We start from the raw sequence: 21,338 nt of genomic DNA, 5'->3' as shown, positions 1-21,338 counted from the left end.
GTCCCAGCTGTAAATGGTGCTGGTGCTCACCTGGAACCTGTAGCCAGTTGCGAATCAAGAATTTATTTTGTGGCAAAATCCAGGGCATATTGTCCTGTATAGACCCTTCAGCCACAAAACCGTGCCAAACCCAATCTGCAAAGGTCTCTCCTCAGCCCCCACATCCTGCCAGCACCGAGCCTCCCCCTCAGGGATGGAGGGAGCTGAATGTGAAGCTGTTGTGGAAGAAGAGCAGGCCAGCGCCGATGGTGATGGAGCAGGTGCAGCTCCCGAGGGCTGAGCTCGGCCAGCCCCGGGATGAGTCAGGCTGTGAAAGCCGACAGGACCGGCCCCGTGGCCGCTGCCCGCTGCCCGCTGCCCCAGCCCGGCTGGGCATCACCACACCCAGCCTGGCCAGCAGGACATGCCCGGGCCTGCAGAGCCCACGGGGCTGTGCCAGCCTGCCCCTGCCTGCCACTCCGGAGTGCCCACCGCTTGGATGTGGGGTCAGGGGGCCATCCTTAGAGTCCTAATGGCAGCCAGGTCTACCAGTGCTTGGTCCTAATAATGACCGGTCCTAATACTGAGAGTTCTGGTAGTGACCAGTCCTGACGGTGACTGGTTGTAATGATCAGTCCTAGGAGAGGCTGATCCTAACAGTGACCAATCCTAACAGTGACCAGTCCTAATGGTGACTGGTCCTAATAGTGCCTAGTTTTTACAGTGGCTGGTCCCAATAATGCCCAGTCCTAATGCTGACCAGTCCCAATTGTGACCGTTCCTAACAGTAACGGGTCCTAATAGCAGCCAGTTTAATAGTGCCCAGTCCTTATGGTGACTGCTCCTAATAGTGCCCAGTCCTAACAGTGACCAGTTCTTATACTGAGCAGTCCTAATAGTGACCCTTCCTAGTGATCACCATTCCTAATGGTTACCAGTCCTAATAGTAACAGGTCCAGTTCTAATAGTGCCCAGTCCTAACAGTGCCTGGTCCTAATGGCATCCAGTCCTCACAGTGACAGTTCTTATAGTGGCTGGTCCCGATAGCGCCCAATCCTGACGGTGCCGGTACCGGCGGTGCCACCCCAGCTCCCGGTGCCGCGGGGCGGCCGCAGGGGCTCGTTCCCATGGGGGATTCCCCGCAGATGGGGCCGGGGCCCGGCGGGACGGCGGGAGGAGACCCCGCTCCCGCTCCCGCCCCCGCCGAGCCCCGCCCCGGGCCCGCCCCCAGCCCCGCCCGGCCCAGGTGGAGGCGGCGGCGGCCGCCGCGGGACCGGCACCGGGAGTGGCACCGGGGGCAGGAGCGGCAGCGGGCCGAGGTGAGCGGGGCCGAGGAGGGGAGCAGAGCAGTGCGGGGCGGGGGTCCCGGTGCCTCCGCGCCGCTTCGCTCCGTGACCGCCCGGTTTGTTGCTGCTTTGTGAGCGCCGCGTCCCGCCAGCTTCCTCCTCCGCCCCGCGCCTCCCGCCCGGCCCGGCCCGGCCCGGCCCGGCCCCGCGGGGCTGCCTGGGGGCTGCCCCGTGCCACCCGGACACTTTGCGGGGCGGGGGGCGCGGCGAGCATCCCCCGGCCGGGGCCGTGCCCCGCGCCCTGCCCGGCGCCTCCAGCGCGGGCATCCGGACGGATGGCGGGGGCCGGGCTCTTCCTCCTCCTCCTCACCATCACAGGGGGAAGTGGGTGCGTGTCCCGGCAGGGTGACCCGGCCGGAGAGAAAACCCTGCCCGCTCCCCGGCCGAGGCAGGCAGGAAAGCTCTAACCTACTTTCTGGCGCCGATAACCGGGCGGGCGGCTGCTTTTTGTTTGTGTTCGCTGCTTTTCCCCCCGCCCAGGTGAGCGGGGCTGGCAGCGCCCCTCAGCAGCGGCGGGCGAGGGCAGGTGGGCAGCGGAGGGAGCCGCTCCCTGACCCCGGGCACCCTCCTGGCCCCCGGCTTTGTTGTTGTAGCTGCTTTGAGGTTTGGTTGAGGGCTCCGGGACGCTCGCACGTGCTGCCTGGAGTGGCGAGTGCTGCCACCAGCCCTTCGCAGGCGAACAAAATCCTTGCAGAGCAGGGGGTCGGGTCATCCTCCGTCCGCCTGTGCATCCCGCCGGGAGCAGGGGGATGCTGTGCGTGGGTATTTTGTTGATCCTCCAGGTTTGGGATAGAGGAGTGAGGCTGAGCTGTACCCCCTGCTGCCCTGCCTTGCTGCAGAGACCGTCCTTCCAGGCTTCCTACAGCCAGGTTGTGGTGCCCACGGTGATCCGCGACCCTGCAGTTCTCGCTCGGTCCCCGGGGCCCACGTCCTGCAGGGGGAAGGGGACCCGAGAGGCTGCATTGTCACCGCTGGGTCCCTGTGGCAAGAGGAAGTGTCCGCCTTCTTCCTCGGCGTGGCGTCATCCTTCTCGCCGCCAGGAGCCAGGGCATTCTTCTGCTTGCACGTTCCCAGTCCCTGCAGGGTCGCTCCTGGGGATTTCCAGGGTGAACTCATCGTGCTGCTGCTGTCCTGGGCCCTCAGCCTCCAGCCCAGCTGGGGAACTGGGGAGTGCATCCCACCACAGTGCCGTGGCTGTCCTGAGCAAGGAAATGCTGCCTGCCCAGCTCACTCCATTGTGCCCTCTGAAGCAGCATCCTTTGGCTCCTGCCTTTTTCCCAAGTGGGAAATAACCAGTTTGGAATTGTCCCACCTCCAAAATGAGCTGGAGGGTTCAGCTGCGGCTGAGCCTGGGAGAAACCAGAGCTGCCTCTGCCTGTGCTACCCTGGTCAGCTCTGGCTTCACATGTGGCTCCCTGGGCTCCCAGCTGCTGCGCCCGGGCTCTGCCCTGCCCTGCTCCTTTGCAGTTCATGGGGTGATCAGCACCTTTTGCTTGCTGATGTGGCCGGGGGCTTCTGCCAGCGCTGCTGTAGAGCAGGTGACCATTGCCACTTCCCCTCGTGGGGGTTCTCTGGCACCGCTGCAGCTGCGCTGGGGCACCTGGAGGTGCTGCGAGCCCCAGAGCGAGAAAGGGCAAACCACAGAGTGGGTTTGACACCACAGCAGAGCCCTGATGCAAATTGTGCGAGACAGGGCCGAGCCCGGTGTCGGCTCCCCCACGCACGTGTGAGCTCCGGGTGTGAGAGCGGCGCTGCCGGAGCGGGCGGCAGGAACAATGGATGCCTGTGGATGCTGGGAGAGCAGCTCCGAGCTGGGGATGCCGAGCACGGATCGTGAATCCGGTGGGGAGGGGACTGCTGGGTCGCCTCAGGGGGAAGGCACTCACTGGGATGCACTGGGGGACCTGGGGAATGCGGGCTGTGTTTGGGCTGGGATGAAAGACGAGCTGTCCTCTGGTTCTGTGTTTTGTTCTTGGATGCTGCTCCTGTTTAGGTCTTACAGTGAAGCTGAGGAATCCCCCAAATACATCCTTATTCCTTCCTTTAGGTTGTTCCTGAGCTGAAAACAGGCCTTGGGACAAGCCAGGAATCAGAACAGAGCTCATTACCAAAGAAAGTAGGAGACAGGTGATGGAGAACCAGCTGGTGGGGAGGTTGCAGAGCTGCCCAGTCCAACATGGGGCTCGTGAGGCATTTCCACATTTCCCGTGAGCATTGGGAGTCCTGCAGGGACCTGACCCGGAGGAGCAAGTGCAGGCTTGGGGCTGACAGGGGCTCAGCACTGAAGGAGTCAATTAGTGAAGGCTGAAAATTAATTACTTAAATCTCTATGAGCCCACAAGTGATGGGATCATGAACTCTCCTCCTCTGGAGGAGCTTTTTACCTAATGACTTTCGTTTTCCGCTGTCCTGCCGGCCTGAGATGTCTGATAACACAACAAGCTCCCAGCGGGGGTGGGCACAGTCCCTTTTAATTACAGGCATCCAGGAGTTGTGGTCATTTGGGGGTGTGCAGTGCTTTGAATTATGGTCATTTCCTGGCCTCCAAGTCAGCCTGGAGAGCTCTGTGTGTGCTGGTGGGTATGCAGGAAACCCTTGGCACTGGTACTTAATCCCTCTTACTTAAACAAACTACAAAAAAGCAGTTGTTTGGTGGTGGCTCTCTTAATGAGGCGTTTAGGGTGGAGAATGGACCCAGGGAGGACCCTGCCCTCTGCTTGCCCACCACACAGGACCCCTGTGTCCCCCTCGTCCTTGGGGACTGCCCTCCGAGGTCAAGCACTGCGGGGTGCTGGTCACATTAGCTGAGCACAGAACTGGGGAAACCCCAAATAATTGCTCTGGGCGGGCAGGGGAGCAAATATTTTTGGGGTTTGCATGTGAGGGCTTCCTCCTCTACCCTCATCCTCCAGGAACTTAAAACTGGGAGAGCTGTGTGGGCTTTGATGGAGAAGGAACCAGCTCCCTGCCTGTGGAGCAGCAGCAGGGTGAGGAGGCAGGGAGCCTTACTGTAGTGCAGTGCCTCAGTTTTTCTCAGTTTTTCCACTTATGAAATGCCACAAAGGAGTCACAAAGCACGGATGTGTCCAGTGAAACCACAGCTTGTCACTTCGGGGACAGTTTGTGCAGCCACAAGAGCGGGGCTGATGCTGTGGCTGTGCCTTGGGGACAGGGGGAGTGAGGTATAAACCAACACTCTTGATGCTGTGCTGCCAGAGGCTGCAGTGGGACAGGAGGGAGCAGGACAGTGCCCAGGGATCTTCTTGGCCTTTTCTCAAGCTGCTGACATTGGGTGGGAGGAAGAAACCCCCCAGTGTGGAGGGCACATGGGCTCTGTGCTGAATGTCCAGCCCTGTGACGAGCCGTTCAGATGGGGGTGGTGTGTGGTCCCCCAGCGGATGCTCCTGCCTTACAGCCATCCCACAGGACCATCCCTCCCATCTGCAGGCACCTTTTCCAGCTGCTGCAGCTCCCAGGGCAATGGAGCCCTCCTTCAAACAGCCTCTGGTGGTTTGTGTTTTATTGGTTTATTGCTTAAAAGTGATATTTCCTGGGGTCATTCCCCTGGTCTGACAGACCCATTGGGCAGAAGAGATGTGGCCAAGATGCCCAATGTGCCAGTGCCCCCTCCCATGCCATGGGGCTGCCTTCGCTCCCTATGTCTGATGCTGCAGCTTGTGCTGGGGGCCTGATGGAGTTATTCCTGTAAGGAATTCCTGAGGAGTGCCAGCCAGGGCTGGGAGTGACCCCCTGTCACCTGTGAGCCCAAAGGCTGCACTCTGTGCCCATGGGCAGCCAGGGGGAATCCCCAACCTCGGCGTTGGCGTGTCCTGCCCGGCCTCAGCTCCTCCATGGAATGAGAAGGGACGTGTCACCAGGGCTGTGCTGGTGTCACACAGCCTTTCCAAGGGTGCTCCTATAACCAGTCACCTCTTCTAGGCAGTGACTTAACCAGTCCAAGCTCTCCTGGGGAGGACATGGAGGTGGCTCCTTAAAAAGCAGCATCTCCAGCCCCTGCTGAGCCGTGTGGCTTCCCTGTGGGTGCAGCATCCCAGGGCAGGCAGGAGGAGCATGAAGATGGCTGAGGAGACCCCATCTCCAGCTCCTGGCAGCTGAGAGGCTGCAAAGTGCCTGGCTGGCCCAGGCCCATGGAGATGCTGTGGTGGGAAGAGCATCCCACTGCATAGGTAGCTGGGAGTGTGGGATTCCCGGCGCAGGGTTTGCGCTGTGCTGGGTGGGATGAGCTGTCCCCAGTCAGGCTTTCCCTGCAGGGTGCAGGTCTGGGTGCTTCAGGCCTCCTGCAATCAGGAGGAAAAGGAAGGAAGCTGAGGAGTGGCCCACCCACGCTTGGCTGCTGCTGGTTGGGAGGAGGGAGGAGCAGCTTCCCGCAGCAGTCCTGGGGCCGTGGAGCACTGAGACTTAACGGGGTGTTTGGGGGACAGCCCCGTGCCAGCAGAGGTGTCACCACCCACAGCCCAAAGGGACACCACAAGGTCCTTTTCCCCTCTCCTCAGGGAGCTGCTGGCCCTGGAATGGGAAAGAAGGAGGCTGCTGGTGTCCACCCCGGGCTCCCCCTTTGCACAGGGCCTGTCAGGGCGAGCAGCCTTGGAATGGCTGTGTTGAGATAAGGAGTCTGCTCCCAGAGATAGGGAGCTGCCGCCAAGGGGGCTCCAGCCCAGGGCTCGTCTTATCCCTGGGCTGAGCCAAATTCCTGCCCAGAGCTGAGCACCACCTCCCTCTGCTGCCTCCCACACAGCGTGGGGATGGCCAGAGCTCAGGGCAGGGGAACCCTCTGTAAATATGGGGCATTTCTGCCAGGCCTGTGCTGCTCTGGGTGCCTTGGTGTGCTCTGAAACAGGCAGCAGGGGACTGGGGAAGCCTGCAAGCCCAGCCAGGGCCCTGGCACGGAGCTGCTGGAAGAATGAGTGTTCAGCAGAAGAACCAGAGGGAGGAGTGTCCCCTCCAGCCCCACTGACCTTTCATACAAAGAATTTTGCTTCCAGGAGGGAAGTGGGAGTGAACTCAGTGCTGACCTGCAGCATGGGGATGGCAGGCACGTGGCCTGCAGGCAGGCTGTCCCTTTCCCTTGGGTAAATACCAACCTGGCACCCCTCAGCCCCTTCCAGAAGGTGCAGCCAGGGCTGAAACACTTGCGTGTCTGTGCACTCTGCGTTTAAGTCAAGCTAATAAGGAATTGGAGTAGATTTGAGTAATTAATCTTAGATGAAACCAAGTTAAATCAATCCTGGTAGGCTGGGGGAAAATGAAAAAGAGCTTTCCTTGTGTGTCTGTGACCCTGCCTGTGGAGAAGCTGACCCCTCTGTACATTCACCAGTGGAGCTGCTCTGCTTCCTTCGCTCCTGGTGGAGATTTTGGCTCTTTGCTGTCCCCAAAACCACTGGGGTGACCCAAAATCTCCACGTGTGTGTTCCTCACTTGCCTTGAGCTCCAGCCTGAGGAAGGGGCCGGTGGGCTGAGGGTCCCCTTGTGCAGCCACAGCCACTCCAGCAGCTCCCACCACCTTTGCAAGAAGCAGAGAATGGGTTTGTGCAGCGCTGCCTGGTTGGGGCTGTGCTGTGAGGATGTGTGGGCCCCAGGGAGGTGGGGACACATGGGGTGGGTGGCCAGGGGCACAGAGGGACCCGTGCCCACCGGGATTTGCCGCCCACCCCAGCAGGCTGGGAAGCCTTTGGGTGCCAGCACTTGCTCTGCCAGGAGGGGTGGGGGTTGTTGTTCTGGTAAACATTAACGAGAGTGGGAAATGGGCTGTGGGAAATCCTCCACGTGGCTTTTTCCACCCTCTCCCAGGCATTGCTGGCAAATCCTCCCCTCTCCGTGCCAGTAGGGATGGCGTCACCCAGGGCTGCCAGGGAGCCCAGGGCTGCATTCCTGGCCCTCCAGCCCTTGCAGCAGGGAAGCCCAGCCCAGGCTGCCATGTGCAGTGGGGTGGGTGGCCCTGCTCCCCGTGTCCCTATGTCCCCGTGTCCCCGTGCAGGGCTCTCCTTATCAGCAGGCCCAGCGTGGCTCCCCCAGCTGCTCTCCTTCCTCCTGGGGCGTGCCGTGCTCCCAGCTCAGCAAACCTGCTGCCATTGCCCAATGGCCTTCCTGACAGAGGAAAGTGGGAGAGGATGTTCTAATGGTGGCGTGGGTGAGGTGTGTGCTGGCTGCCTGCACGCCCTGATGGGATCTCAGCACTCAGCCATACCCCATCTTCCTACCCCAGCCAGCATGGAGGTGTGGATTTCAGCCCCTGTGGGTGTCCATGCCGACTGTGTGGCTCAGTGATAAGGGAGAGGGCAGCTAACCATCCTCTCTGAAGCACAGAGGGCCTCTCTCAAGACTCAGAGCAAAACCCTGCATCTCACAGTTTTGCCATCCGGCTCCTTTGTGACAGGGCTGGGACACGTGAGGGAAAATGGAGTGGTTTTCCTTTTTTTTTTTCTCCAATAATATGGTTTTATTTCAAGAGCTGTTTGTGCTTTGGCTCCTTTTCTCCAGCCCTGAAACTTGAGACTGCAAAATGGTAAAAAGCTTTTTGAAAGGGAGCAGAAGCAGAGAAGGTGCTGGGTCTCTGCTCGGGTGTGAGTCCACAGGAGCTCGATGCTCAGAGCAGTTGCACAAATTGAGTTTCCTATCTGGAGCTCTTAATAACTGGGAGCACCTTTTAAGGCGGCTCCAGCCTTGAGAGAGGTCTTTAGCGTGCTCTTGAATCATTTATGGGCAGCAGCAGCAGTAGCTCTGCCTGATGGGCTCTTGGGTGCCAGCAGTGGCAGAGGCTGCGGGGGTGTTTGGGGGCCCTGTGGCATTGCTGGCCCCTTTCTCCCTGCCCGTGGAGGTGGAGAGGAGGAGCTGGGCTCATCATGCTCAGGGTGATGGGGATGATGGGTGCTCCTGGGGGTCCCACTCCCTGCCCCACAGCCTTGGGTGGCTCAGCTGCTTTCTGCTCACGCTGAACTGTGGCAGATGGAGACAGTGTTTTTCCAGTAATGTCCCTTCCCCCAGTGCCAACAAGCTCGGGGAGAGATCCTGATCCTTCTCCAAGCATCCATGAACCCGCTGCACACACCCCCTCCAGCCAGGGCTGCTCTGCCGGGTTGTCTCTGCTGTCTTGTGCTATGGCTGTGCTTGGCTGTCCCAGTTCTGCTCACCTGGCTTTGCTGATGGACCTTTTGTGTTGCTTGGACCATCCCAGCGTGTCCTGCGGTGACACTTTGTGTGAACCACACCATTTTTTCCATCACTTTCTTTCTTGGGTGTGCTTCCTCTGGTCAGTGCTTGTTGTGATTTGCCCTGGGGCTGGGAGCCAGCCCTGGTCACCTTCCTTGTGCCTTTTTTGGTTGAAGGCTCAAACCTCATCCTGGTTGCTCCCCAGTGATGCCAGCACATCTGTCCTCTTGGGAAAGGATGGGGCCTTCACCCCCTGCTGCTGTTGGAGCACGGGCTGTGCCCCTCAGTGCTGGATGTCAGGCTTTGGTGACCTTCAGTGGTCAAGAGCTTTGGGAGGGGAGATGGTGATAGTGATGGTGATCACCAACCAGACCAGGTGGTCCTCCCTCCACTCCCTGCCCATTTACTGCTCCAACAATAGCAGCAGCCCTAGTGCATGGAGATCTTTTCCAGCCTAAAGTGACAACGTGCTGCCCCCAGGACCCTTCTTCCAGCCCAAAGCACAGCTCCTACCAAGCTCAGGACATGCTTGTGGCTGCCAAGTCACCCCCTGCTGCTGTGACCTGCCTTGTCCCCACAGCAGGGCATGTGCTCAGTCATCCCCCCGTGTCAGCTCCGCTCGTCGCCTCTCACTTCCTCTTTCTGTCCCCAGGACAAAGCCACCACGTCCACCCTGAGTGTCCAAGGACTGGGCTGAGGCTCCCTGGGGAGCTGCAGCCAAGCTGTGCCCTGCGATGGGGCGGCTGATGCCAGGGCTGCCGGGCAGGGCCATGCTCCTGGTGGCAGAGCCCTCCATGCCAGGGCTGGGGGGTGACAGGGACCTGGGACCGCAGGGGATCTGAGGGCTGAGCTTGGAGCAGGCTGTCTCTGGATGGAGGCACTGTCTGGGCCATTCCCGCGCTGAGCACGCCAGCTCCAGAGGGCTTGGGCGCCAGCACCAGGCACGTGGTGAGCTGGAAAACACCTTCCCAGCACCGTCCTCTGGGGATTTCTCTGCCTGGCACAGGATAAGGCTCTTGTGGCTCAGGATCTGTGCTCAGGGGGTGGCTGCTGCCTCCAGCCTGTGTGGCAAAGGAGCCTTGAGCCCTCGGGGGCCGCTGCCCTCCTCCCCCTCCCGCTCAATGCCAAGTGTGCCAAGGCACAGAGCCGTGACAAGCGCTCCGGCCGCGTGACCGTGACTGGACAGCAGGTGCCCGCCAGGCTGTGCCAGCTCCCCCGGGACTGAGTCACCTCGGGAGAGGCCAGTCCAGCCCTCCACCCCTGCGTGGGGAGCTGGTGGGAAGCCAGACCAGGGTTTTAAACATGCTGCAAACCTGCTTTGCTGGGAAGCGCAGAGCTCTGGGGCTGTCCGGGGTGTGATGGGGGCAGCTGGGGATGGGGTTTTGGGATGGGGGTGTAAGAGTGGGGCTGTGTAAGAATTTGGGTCCAATTTCTGTGCTCAAGGCTGTGCTGGTTCTTACCACTCACAGCCATTCCCCAGAGCTGGAGGAGGATGAGGGTGCCCCAGGGATTGCTGTGAGCCCAGCGTGTTCCCATTCCCAGCTCTCCAGAGCAGCTGCCATCTCGGGCTCACTGCTGGCTGCCCTGGGAGGAAAACAAACAGAGCCTCCAGCTCACCAATGGGATGGAAAGTTTTACTTGCTGGGGCTGGCACTCTCCCAGTTTAGCAGCTATGAAATACCCAGTGAGGCACTCATATTCCATGCCTGCTCTTCCTGGGTGACTTGCTTCCCAAGAGACAGGAAAGCAGCAGCTGGGGAGATCTCCCTGCCGGCCCCATGCTATTCCCTGCCATGGAGCATTGCTGTAAATGGGGATTTCTCCTCCTCCTGCTGCCCTGTGCCAGCAGCTGATCCCTGTCCCTGGTGTCCAGCCACATGCAGCCCTGTCCCCAAGGTCTAGAGAGCACTGAGCTCAGCTCTCCCTCTACCAGGATGCTCCTGCAGCCCTTCCCTGCTTTCCCATGCGTGGTTTTTCATCACAGCCTCTCCCCGCAGGAGGAATTGGGCCGTGTCCCGGGGCTCCCGCGCGTGAAGGACGGAGGCAGAGGAAGGCTGCCGTGGGTGTTTGCCATCACTGCACAGGATCCCTGTCACTCTTATGAGGTGAGGAGACCCTCGTGGGGACCAGCACTGGCTGAGACCCCCAGGGGAAATTTGGGACTTGATTGTTCCCAGCTTTGGTGCTGGAGAGGGAGCCCAGCCCCTGTTTTAGTGCAGGAGCAGAAAACTATCTCATGGCCCAGGAGCTGGTGGAGGGCAGCAATTCCTGCTAGTGCTGCCCCTCCAGGCTTTCCCCTCCCTGGGGAGCTGGTTCTGGACTCCTGCATCCCCATGAAGCTGATCCCTTGGGCACCCCACGCTGCTTAAGCCAGGCTTTGCTTCCAGTGTGGTCTAAGGGGAGGGTTGTGTTCAGGACTCCAGGTGCCAAGGGAGCTGCAAAAGTGTCCCTGTCCCTGACTCTTGCTGTGGGAATGGGCTGCCAATGGGATCCTGTTGCAGAAGGGGCTGGTGGGATCTCAGTCACTCATCTGATTGCTCAAGTGATGTTGGCTAAGGAGGGCAGAGCTGCAGGAGTTTGGTCGTTGGGATCTTGGGCAGGGAGAGGAACCAGGCCTGTGGATCAAGCTGGCATTTTGCAGCTAGTGGCACTGTGCAAACATGGCAATGACACCATTCCCATGACCATGGCTGTCCTAGGGGACAAGAGATGTTTGTGAGACCAGTGTGAGTCCCCTGGGCACTGGCACATGGTGAAGCAGAAGAGGTCAGAGAGGGCTGTGCCTCCCTTTAGATTGCCCTCGTAGTCCTTAGTAGGATCTGGGACTTGTTCTCTTGCACTCTGATGGAATTGCTTTTCCTGCAAAGCAAGCCCTGCCTGGTAGAGCTGGCTGCAGGGACCCTTGGGAGGGGATTTCTTGGGGAATTAACCACGTCTTGGCTGTTAAGCCTCCCTCTCCTTGCACATGGTGCCAGGAAGGATTCAATCTCCCAGCCTGGTGTGTGCATGCACGTGCCAGAGGGGAACGTCCTGCATCTCCCCTTCATGGGGCACCCCAACACGTGACAGGTCCACGTGGGAGCTGTAGTGCATGTGGGGAAGTGGATCAGGTGTTTTCAGGCCTTGTGCATCCCCTCCCTTCCCCCGCTGCCCAGGCAAGAGGAGCTCCTTGCAGACATGCCCTGCTGTCCCCCCTTGGCTCCCTTGCCAAACTGGGAGGGCTGGTGTTCCCATGTGCTGCAGCTGTGTGCCATGGGCCTGGCCAGGGCTTGCTGGGATCCCCCATATTTCTGAGGCACATGGTCAGGCTCATCCAGGCAGGGTGTGAAGCCTGGATGTCCCACAGGCATGTGCTGGGATGATGGGGATGCTCTGACCTGGTTACTGTTGCCATCCCTGCCCTACTCCCTGCAGGTGAAGGGATGGTGTTGGTGACCCCCGGGGGACCTGGGAGTGAGTGGTTAATGGAAGCCTTCCTGTCCACCCAATCTCAGGGAAGGAATGGGGGTTTTGGGGATGCAGCAGCTGGGTTCATGGTGGCCAGGTCTCACCACCACAGCCAAGGACACCAAGGGTGCTCAGTCTGGTGACATCCCACCGATGAGGCCCCATCTCTTACTAGGACCCAGCCTGTACTCACCCACAAGCTCCTGGGGGAATACTTCTCCCCCTGTGGCTGACTCCCTGCACTCTGCCAGCCTGCCGACCACCGCCGGCCCGAGATGTCAGCCGGGGACAAGAACGGGGGCAGCCGCTCCAGCAGCAGCCGCCTGCAGAGCAAGAAGCCCCCCAACCTCTCCATCGTCATCCCCCCCCGCGAGGCCGAGGAGGATGGCGCCCGCAAGGAGGTGAGTGCTGGAGCTGCGTCCGTGCCACGCGGGGCCCGGGGGCTGCCAGGTGCCATCGTGTCCCTGATGCCTGCTCTGCCTTCCAGCCCTCCAAGGTGCCCATCTACCGCAAGAGCAAGAGCCTGCAGGAGCCCCGCCCGGAGCGCCGGCCCGGCTTCCGCCGGCAGACGTCCCTGTCCCAGAGCATCCGCAAGTGAGGGCAGGCTGGGCTCCAGCCGTGGCTGGCTCACTCGCAGGGGGCCATGTCAGGACACTGTGGGTACTGGCAGAGGGTTTGGGGTGCGGTTGTTGGAGGGTTTTGTCTCAGAAGGGGGTGCAAGAATAGCTTTCCTCCACTTCCCTTTCACCCATAGCCAGGTCAAAACTGCCCTGCTGCAGGCTGGGCTGAGACACCCCAATCCCAACCTCCTGCCAGTGGGGATGGCTGGGTGGAATGGTGGTACGTGGTGTGGGGGGCCAGCTGTGTGACACGTGTGCCCATCCTGTGTCCAGGGGCACGGCGCAGTGGTTCGGCGTCAGCAGCGACTGGGAGGGGAAGCGGCAGCAGTGGCAGCGCAAGAGCCTGCAGCACTGCAGCATGAGGTACGGCAAGCTGAAGCCTGCCTATCGCGACATGGAGCTGCCCAGCCAGGAGGTGCCCTCCTTCCAAGCCACCGAGTCACCCAAGCCCGCCAAGATGCCCAAGGTAGAGCTCGGGGTGAGGCGTTCCACTGCCAGCCTTGCTCTCCCGGCCCTGACACCTCCTCCCTCCCCCAGATCGTGGACCCGCTGGCCAGGGGCCGTCCCTTCCGCCATCCCGACGAGACCGACCGTCCCCACACGCCCCACCACGTGCTGCCCCCGCTCACCCCCGGCGTCGTCTCCTTGGCGTCCTTCAACAGCGTCCGCTCGGGCTACGGCCGCCTGCCGCGCAGGAAGAGGGAGTCTGTTGCCCACATGAGCTTCAAGGCGGCCGCAGCCCTCCTCCGTGTGAGTTTTGGGAGCGTGAGTGGGATCATCTTCCTAAGCTGGGTTTCAGTTCTGTCCTTCACCCATCGTCTTTGTTTCTTGGCTGTTTGCTCTGCATGGAGACTGCTGTCTCTGCAGGGTGGGTTTGAGGGGGGCGATTGTTTATTTAACCTGAGCTCTACTTAAAAGTAGAAGTTTTGGTGGAAATTGGACAATCTGAGAAAAAAATAACTTTTGGGTTCCATTGCTGAGAGGCATTGAAACCTCTCCAGCAATTTTCTTGTTTCTGAGGTGCCCTGGGCAAGCCTTGAGGATGGGTTTGTGAGTATGAGACCAGATGAATTCAGAGGTCACTTGTCATGCTGACTAACGTGGCCATGGTCTAGTGTGGATACTGAGGGGCTAAAGGCAGCATCTTGTGCCAGTTCCTCCCCACATGAGGGGCTGTGCTGGCTGACTGGGATTCAGTCTTTGCCACTTGGCTTTGGAGAGGGAAGATCTGAGAAACCTTCAGTGCTGCAAAAACTGAGGGCTTCTGGTCACTTACCTTCATTTGCTTGTGCTGCCAAAGGGGCGCTCTGTCCTGGAGCCACTGGCTCCCAAGCAGAGGAGCAAGAGGAGCTTCCTGTACCCCAGCTTCATGGATGAGGACATGGTGGATGCTGCTGATACCCTGGACTCTTCCTTCTTCAGTAAGGCAAGCAACTTTCCATGCTGGCTGCTGGAGCTGGGCGTGTCCCAGTGCCCTGCACAGGGGGCTGGGTGTGGAGCAGGGCTCTCACAAGGGCCCTGTGTTGGCACTCCACCCAGCAGTGACAGAGGCATCAGTGGCTGCTGTGCCCCAGCCCCGCGATGGCCCTTGCAGGTGACAGGGAGTGATGTTGCCATCTGGGCACATTTCACACCCTGTGATGGGCCATTAGTGGGATGTCATTGAGGATCATCCACTCCCCCTGGCCAGGGGGATGCTCAGTCAGGGGGCTTCTGACCCATCACACATATCCACGGACACGTATCCATCCCCTTTCCAGATGGACATGCACGATGAGACATACTCCATGCCCGATGACGTCTTTGAGTCACCTCCTCTATCAGCCACGTACTTACGCATGCACCAGGTGGCAGAGGAAGCCAGGGTGTCCCCCGAGGTGGAGCAGCCCGCCCTGTGAGTACCAACCCTCTTGCCCCCAAGGCTGCCCAGGTGCCCTGCTGCAGGCAGGACAATGTCTCCAGCTGTTCCTGCTGTGGGCACCGGGCACTTCCATGATGATCCTGGGAGAATGGAGCCAGGAGGTGCTCAGAGCCTGACCTCCGGGCATCCTCGGGGCTCTGGCGTGTTTCTCAGCTGGTCCTTTTTGGGAAGTGTGATGGGTTTCTCCTCTCTCGACAGGCGGGAGGGTGCCCGGCTGGCTTCGGTGTCGGGCGGCGCGGGCCCGGCTCCGCGGCGGGGCAGGCGCATCGCCTCCAAGGTGAAGCACTTCGCCTTCGACCGCAAGAAACGCTACTACGGGCTGGGGGTGGTGGGCAAGTGGCTGAACAGGACCTACCGGCGCAGCCTGAGCAGCATCGTGCAGTCCCAGCTGGAGATCACCGACAGCCACCGGTGAGAGGCACCGATGGCACGCGACACCCCGACTCAGATCCGTGTCCCCCTCAGTGCTTGGGGATCAGCATTTGGGGGACTGCAGTGTCCCTTTGCCCAGACATCTTTGACCAGCTCCAGTTTTGGGTCGTGTCTCCTCCAGGCCGTATTTCACATACTGGATCACCTTTGTCCACATTCTCATCACCCTGCTGGTCATCGGCACCTACGGCATCGCCCCCATCGGCTTCGCCCAGCACGTGACGACAGAGTTAGTAAGTGAGAGCCATCCTTCAGGGGGACTGTAAGCACCAGTGTCCCATGGTGTCATGCTCCCTGTGAGGACTGGGAGCATCTTGTGGGAGCATGACACCATGGGACACTGGGAGCCAGCATTTGAGAGGCTCTGTGAAATGGCCAGGGCAAGGGGATGAGCAGCGCCATGTTGCAGCAGAATATGTGGTGGGAGCAGAGCTGTTCCCCTCTCCTGCCTTGCTGGTGGGACCCAGCAGCCCTTCCCCTCGGATGAAGGGGCTGCTCATCCCCTTTTGAGTGGAGGGAGACAGGGGTGCCCCCCCTCAGCACTCGTCCCTTCAGTGGGAGCTGACCCTGCCCCCTCTTGGCAGGTGCTGAGGAACAAGGGTGTCTACGAGAGTGTCAAGTACATCCAGCAGGAAAACTTCTGGATCGGGCCCAGCTCGGTAAGGACCCTGCCAGAGCCTTGGCCCCTGGTCTAACGCTCTGCCCTCACCTGCCCTGAGCTGAGGGGATTCTCTGTGGTTCTCCTATCCTCAGGGGAACAGAGCTTGACTTCCTCACTCTAGCCTTCTGTCCCAGGCCCCCATCCCACTGGGACATGTGGCATCACAGGGTCCTGCTTTCCCTCCGCTGGGATGACAGAGACCTTTGTCTGTTGCCTGTGGAGACTCCCTGCCCTGCTAAACTCTCCCTGGGGGTGGCTGGAGCAAAGGGAGGTGCACAGAAAAATCCCCTTTACTGGCATCTCCCTGCCAGATCGACCTGATCCACCTGGGAGCCAAGTTCTCCCCGTGCATCCGGAAGGACCGGCAGGTGGAGCGGCTCATCCAGCGCGAGCGGGACCGGGAGCGGGGCTCCGGCTGCTGCGTCCAGAACGACAACTCAGGCTGCATCCAGACCCTGCCACAGGACTGCTCAGTGCGTGCCCCTGCCATGGGGAGGGCTGGGGATCCCTGGGGAAAGGGGGGGAAACCATGCCAACCCTGCACTGCAGATGGGCAGGATGCAGGTGGGGTCAGAGCCGTATAGGAATGTGCCCCCTGGTCACAGAGTGACAAAACCGTCCTTTGTCTCTTTAAAAAGGAAAAAAGCCCAGAAGTTTCTCTCCTCCATTAGGTAAAAAGTCACGTCACTGGACCTGGGGGACTTCACCTCAAACTTAAGGATAGTCAATTGGACAGGAGCCAAAAAGTCCCGCCTAAGCAAATTACTAGAAAAATAAGAGAACAAAGAAACTAATGGCTTTTGGGAGGTGTTTTACCAGGAGCTAGAACCTCTTGCACCTGGCTTGGTTTTTCTCTGTAAAGAGTTTTGTTATTTTGCCTTTTATTAAAACTTTTCTGTTTCCAACCCTAACACAGAAGCCATCCTGCTGATTTTATGCCTTCTAAGGTAGCTGAGCTGTCTTGGGTGTGATATAGATCTCCAAGAGCTTATGAGACCTGGCTGCAGGAGACCATATGTCAGAGCCATGCATTCCCTGCTGCATCCTCAGTCTCTCCATGCTCCCTGCAGGAGACACTGGCAACGTTCATCAAGTGGCCGGGCAGCAACGCACCAGCCATGGGCTCGGGAGAGAAGCGGACCTCGGGGGCTGTGTGTCACCAGGACCCCAGGTAGAAGTAGCAGCTGGGTGGAGGTGGCCCTGTCACCTGGCTGTGTGTGGGACACGGCAGAAGGGGCTGCCTTTCCAGCCTGGATGCCTTGAATCCTCTTGAGGGGATGGGAGGCTTTTGCACACTAGGAGAGTGATAAAGAAGAGGGAATCAGTGGGGAAACTGAGGCGGGGCCTGTCCTTAACACGGGCAGCAGGAGGCTGTGTTGGGCTTGTCCCTGTCCTGCTGGGATGGGAACATCCATGGGCATTGGTGGGGTTGTCCAACAGCTCTGAGTTCTGCGGGGTTCACCTGCAGAAGGAGCTGCTGTGGGGTGTTGTGGGACACCCACGGGTGGCAGCATCGAGGCAGGTCCCAGGGCTGGCTGTGCCTGGGGGGGTTACTGGTCTGCAGGGGGATGTGTTGGGGGAACCCACCCGACTCACCCCCCTCCTCCTGCCAGGACATGTGAGGAGCCTGCGTCCAACCCACCCCATGTGTGGCCAGACGACATCACCAAGTGGCCGGTAAGAGCCCGGTGCCACCATCAGCTGGTGGCTCCACGGTGACAATGAGCCTGGCAGGGGTCTGCAGGGACAGCCTGGGGCCGGGTTCTGACCAGGGCTCCTTTCCCTCTTGCTTCTAGATCTGCACCTACGAGACCAAAACCAACCACACGGGCTTTGCCCACCTGGACTGCGAGATCAAGGGCAGGCCCTGCTGCATCGGCACCAAGGGCAGGTGGGTTGTGGCAAAGGGGGCACCTGGCTTGGCTCCCCCCTCTGCACTCCTGCCTCGTGCTGTCCCATCAGTGTCCAGAGCTGTGCCTGAGGGGGGAGGGAGGTTACAGAGCCTTGAGGGGTGGGAAGCACAGCAGCAGCAGGCTGGGAGCAGAGGGGGATGCTCAGGGGTGTCCTGAGCGTGCCCTGCCCCCAGCGAGCCCCCTCCTCCCTGCCAGCTGCGAGATCACCACGCGGGAGTACTGCGACTTCATGCACGGCTACTTCCACGAGGAGGCAACGCTCTGCTCGCAGGTGAGCAGGGCCAGGAGGCGTGGCAGGGCATCGGGGACACGATGCTAGCAGCCATGCTGATGCCAAAGGGCTTCAGAGTGTCCTGCAGGAATGGGATGTGGTTGGGATGGGCGTGAGCAGGAGCGATGCAAAGTGCAGGACCTTGCCCAGCTATTGGCTGGACTCCTGCTGCTGTGCCCACCTTGCTGGTCTGGTGTGGGGCAGGAGGCACCTTTACCAGCACCATGGCGATGTGGGTGCCCCACACCATCCAGAATCCCCTCACAGCTGCTACATGGCATCATTGGCAACCCATCCCTGTGACTCCCTGTGACCCATCTGCTCCCTGTGGCTCTGGGATAACCCTGCTGCCTTTGCAGGTGCATTGCCTGGACGAGGTCTGTGGGCTCCTGCCCTTCCTGAACCCAGAGGTCCCTGACCAGTTCTACCGCCTGTGGCTGTCCCTGTTCCTGCATGCTGGGTGAGCCACACCCCCATATCCCCAGGGATGGGGGCACTGGGACTGGAGTGCCCACCAGGATGGGCTGGGAGAGAAGAGGGAAGGGCACTCCCAGACTGTGACAGGTGCCTTCAGTGGGGGTGTTTTGTGAGCTGTCTCGTGCCCCGGGGAACTGGGTGGGAGGGCTGGGCAGGGGTCTCTAACCCCGGGCCTCTCCCCAGCATCATCCACTGCCTGGTGTCGGTGACGTTCCAGATGACGGTGCTGCGGGACCTGGAAAAGCTGGCAGGCTGGCATCGCATCTCCATCATCTTCATCCTCAGTGGCATCACGGGCAACCTGGCCAGTGCCATCTTCCTACCCTACAGGGCCGAGGTGAGGGTTTGGGGGTCTGTCCCAAATCCTGTCAGCTCCCAGGGACCAAAGGATGCCCCTCTCCATCCCCATCCCAGACAGAGGTTTGGGGAAGGGGCTGGAGTGCAGATTCTCACCCCTTGGCAGGATTTGCTGCAGGGAGAGGATGAGGGGGTGTCCCTGCCCCACGTGTGATGTTGGCACATGCCATGTGTGTCACATGTCACCACGTGTCCCCGAGCGTGCGGGGTCCCTGGGCAGGCAGATGGCTAATCTGCTGCCAGCCAAACCCTGTCAGGCTTTAAATGAGATCATGCCAAGGGATCTAATCCCCCCACAGGTGTGCCAGGATGGGGCTGTGGTCTGCGAGGGGGTGGTGCTGTCTGGCTGCCGAGTCACAGAAAGTATCAGCTCTGCCAAAACAGCACCACCCTGCTCCCCTCGTCATCCTCCTGTGCCAGGGCTCCCACCCCTGAGCCTCTGCAGGATCCTGCACAGGGATGCAGGACCAAATGCTCTTTGCTAGGGGAGGAGATGATCCCTGGGGGACATGGGGTGTGTCTGGGGTGACACAGAGTCCAGCCCTGACTTCCCCCATCGCTGCAGGTGGGCCCTGCCGGCTCCCAGTTCGGCTTGCTGGCCTGCCTCTTCGTTGAGCTCTTCCAAAGCTGGCAAGTGCTGGAGAAACCCTGGAAAGCCTTCCTCAACCTCTTTGGCATCGTCCTCTTCCTCTTTATCTGTGGCCTCTTGCCCTGGATCGACAACATCGCTCACCTCTTCGGCTTCCTCAGCGGGCTCCTGCTGTCCTTCGCCTTCCTGCCCTACATCACCTTCGGCACGCTGGACAAGTACCGCAAGCGCGCCATGATCATCGTGTCCCTGCTGGTCTTCGTGGGGCTCTTCGCCTCGCTGGTGGTGTGGCTCTACGTGTACCCCGTGAACTGGCGCTGGGTGGAGTACCTCACCTGCCTGCCCTTCACCAGCAAGTTCTGCGAGAAGTACGAGCTGGAGCAGGTCCTGCACTGACCCTGCTGGCGGGGACGGGGCTGGGACGGGCGGTGTTTTCCACGGGGTGGGTCCTCCCCAGCCTGTGGGACAAGGTGGTGGCTGCTTCAGGATGGGGCAGATGCTGGGCATGGCTCCATCCTCAGGGAGGGTGGGTTTGGGGTACCCCTTGCTCAACGCTGGGGGTGCAGGGCTGAGGCAGCCCTGCCTTGAACCCCTTTGGGGCTCCCTCCTGATGCTGGAAAGCCGTAACGGGCTTGGGGACTGACTCTGGCTGCTGCCTGTGTGGGGAAAGGGCTGAGGGAAGCAGGATTTGGTTTATCCATGGCCAGGCTGGACTCCCAGTCCTGGGGTGAAGTTGCTGAAGTCTCCAGCCTGTGTCCCTGCCTGCCTGGGGCCCTGTCCCACCTCGGTGCCCTGCAGCACTGCAGCTCATACTGTGAACACAACCCCCTTTTTGCAGGGGCACTTTTTTTATCCACAGCTCTTTAGGCCCAGGGTTTCCCCCTTTTGGGCTCTCTGGAGTCTCTGTCGTGGCTCCAAGATGTTCAGGGCTGAGCTTCAAAGATATTTTTCAGTCCTGTTCCCCCTGAGGTGCCCAAGGAGGCTTGTGTCTTCCTGCCTGGCTCGTCACTGGATGGAGAGGCAGGACTTGGGACAGGGGGCTTTTCCTTCCCTTATTTCAGTGAAATTCTCCTTTTGGAAGGGGAGGAGTGGCAAGGACCCTGTTTGTAGTGCCATGGTGGGAGGCAGACATGGAGAAAAACCCCCTGGGGGGCTCGTGTGGCTGCTCCTGGAGCCCACAGACCTCTCAGGAAGCTGTTGGCACTCCCACCTTCTGTCTTGAGTCCCTGCTGTTTCCCTTTTCCCTTTTTCAAAACATGGAAACCCAGGCAGCCCTTCCTTCCTCCAGTGGTGCTGCTCAGGTGTAGAAGTGCAGGATGGGGCAGTCACCTTCCCTCTTCCCTGCCCAAGGCTGCACAGTCCCACCTGCCCCCAGCCCTGGGCTGCCCTCCGCAGCATCTCCTCCTCCTCCTTGCCACCAGCCATGGCACGAAGGCAGGTCCTTCCTGGGGTCCAGGTGACCCCTGTGGGCTGGTTTGGACCCAGGCTGGTGCCAGGCTCTCTCCCCCCTGAGATGTGTTGCTTTGGTGCTGGAAGCCTCAGTGCTTTTAAATGGGGGCGGGTGGGAATGCCCCAGTTAGGATGTCCTGGGATGAATATTCAAGGGCTGAGAGCCTGGCTCCCTCTCCACAGCCACTTGCTGAGTGAGCCCAGGAGCATCTGCCTCCGTCCCTGCATCCCTCCCTCCACCCTGGGCCGGTTTTCAGCCCCACTCTGTCCCTCCAGTTGCTGCTCCAGCCAAAGACAGACACTTCACCTCATTTGTCTCTTTTTGATACTTTTTTAAAAAGCTGTGGGTTCCCCCCCATCCTTAATAAATTTCTACCTGTATTTAATGAGATGCACAAGGTCTCTTCTCCCTTCTTGGGCATGGGGATGCAGCACTTTTAGGGGGCTCTGCTTGTTCTGGTGTAGGCTGGTGTGGCAGGGAGGGAGGACAAGCTGGGCTGGTGCCCTGAGGGGCCACTCAAACCCTTCCCTGGGAGGAGATAGGGTTTGGAGGGTCTCAAGCAGAAGGAGAAGCCAAACACTTGGATCCATGGAACCTCCTGATCCTGCCTGAGGGCAGAGTCACCCCTGCCTTTATCCCACCCTTCACTGAATGACCTGAGGGTGGATTTGCCCCTTCTCCCCTGAGGCTGAGGTGCCCCAAGGGGTC

The 21,338-nt window shown here is 60.1% G+C and overlaps 1 protein-coding gene across 4 annotated transcripts; it reads left to right on the top strand.

Moving 5' to 3' along the window:
• Positions 1 to 705: 705 nt before the first annotated feature.
• On the top strand, positions 706 to 21,020 carry RHBDF2 (rhomboid 5 homolog 2). Of its 4 annotated transcripts, none has more exons than XM_038157392.1 (19): positions 707 to 1,298; positions 10,490 to 10,597; positions 12,115 to 12,340; positions 12,427 to 12,595; positions 12,833 to 13,025; positions 13,097 to 13,309; positions 13,860 to 13,985; positions 14,320 to 14,453; positions 14,679 to 14,891; positions 15,034 to 15,145; positions 15,497 to 15,571; positions 15,885 to 16,046; positions 16,644 to 16,744; positions 17,187 to 17,250; positions 17,370 to 17,464; positions 17,682 to 17,757; positions 18,117 to 18,217; positions 18,418 to 18,571; positions 19,157 to 21,020. In XM_038157392.1, exons 1-19 carry the CDS (start codon positions 1,107 to 1,109, stop codon positions 19,574 to 19,576), a joined length of 2,934 nt encoding a protein of 977 aa, XP_038013320.1. In that variant the 5' UTR covers positions 707 to 1,106; the 3' UTR covers positions 19,577 to 21,020. The 4 variants fall into 4 exon arrangements, 3 of the variants coding, with proteins under 3 accessions (XP_038013320.1, XP_038013321.1, XP_038013322.1); XM_038157393.1 differs by having other exon boundaries at positions 1,214 to 1,298; positions 12,191 to 12,340; positions 12,427 to 12,533; XR_005259371.1 differs by lacking the exons at positions 17,682 to 17,757; positions 19,157 to 21,020 and having other exon boundaries at positions 706 to 1,298; positions 18,418 to 18,557.
• The last annotated feature ends 318 nt before the right edge of the window (positions 21,021 to 21,338 follow it).

Source organism: Motacilla alba, chromosome 18, assembly GCF_015832195.1.
Source record: "Motacilla alba alba isolate MOTALB_02 chromosome 18, Motacilla_alba_V1.0_pri, whole genome shotgun sequence".
Lineage (NCBI taxonomy): Eukaryota > Metazoa > Chordata > Aves > Passeriformes > Motacillidae > Motacilla > Motacilla alba.
This window is presented reverse-complemented; position numbering and strand designations above follow the sequence as displayed.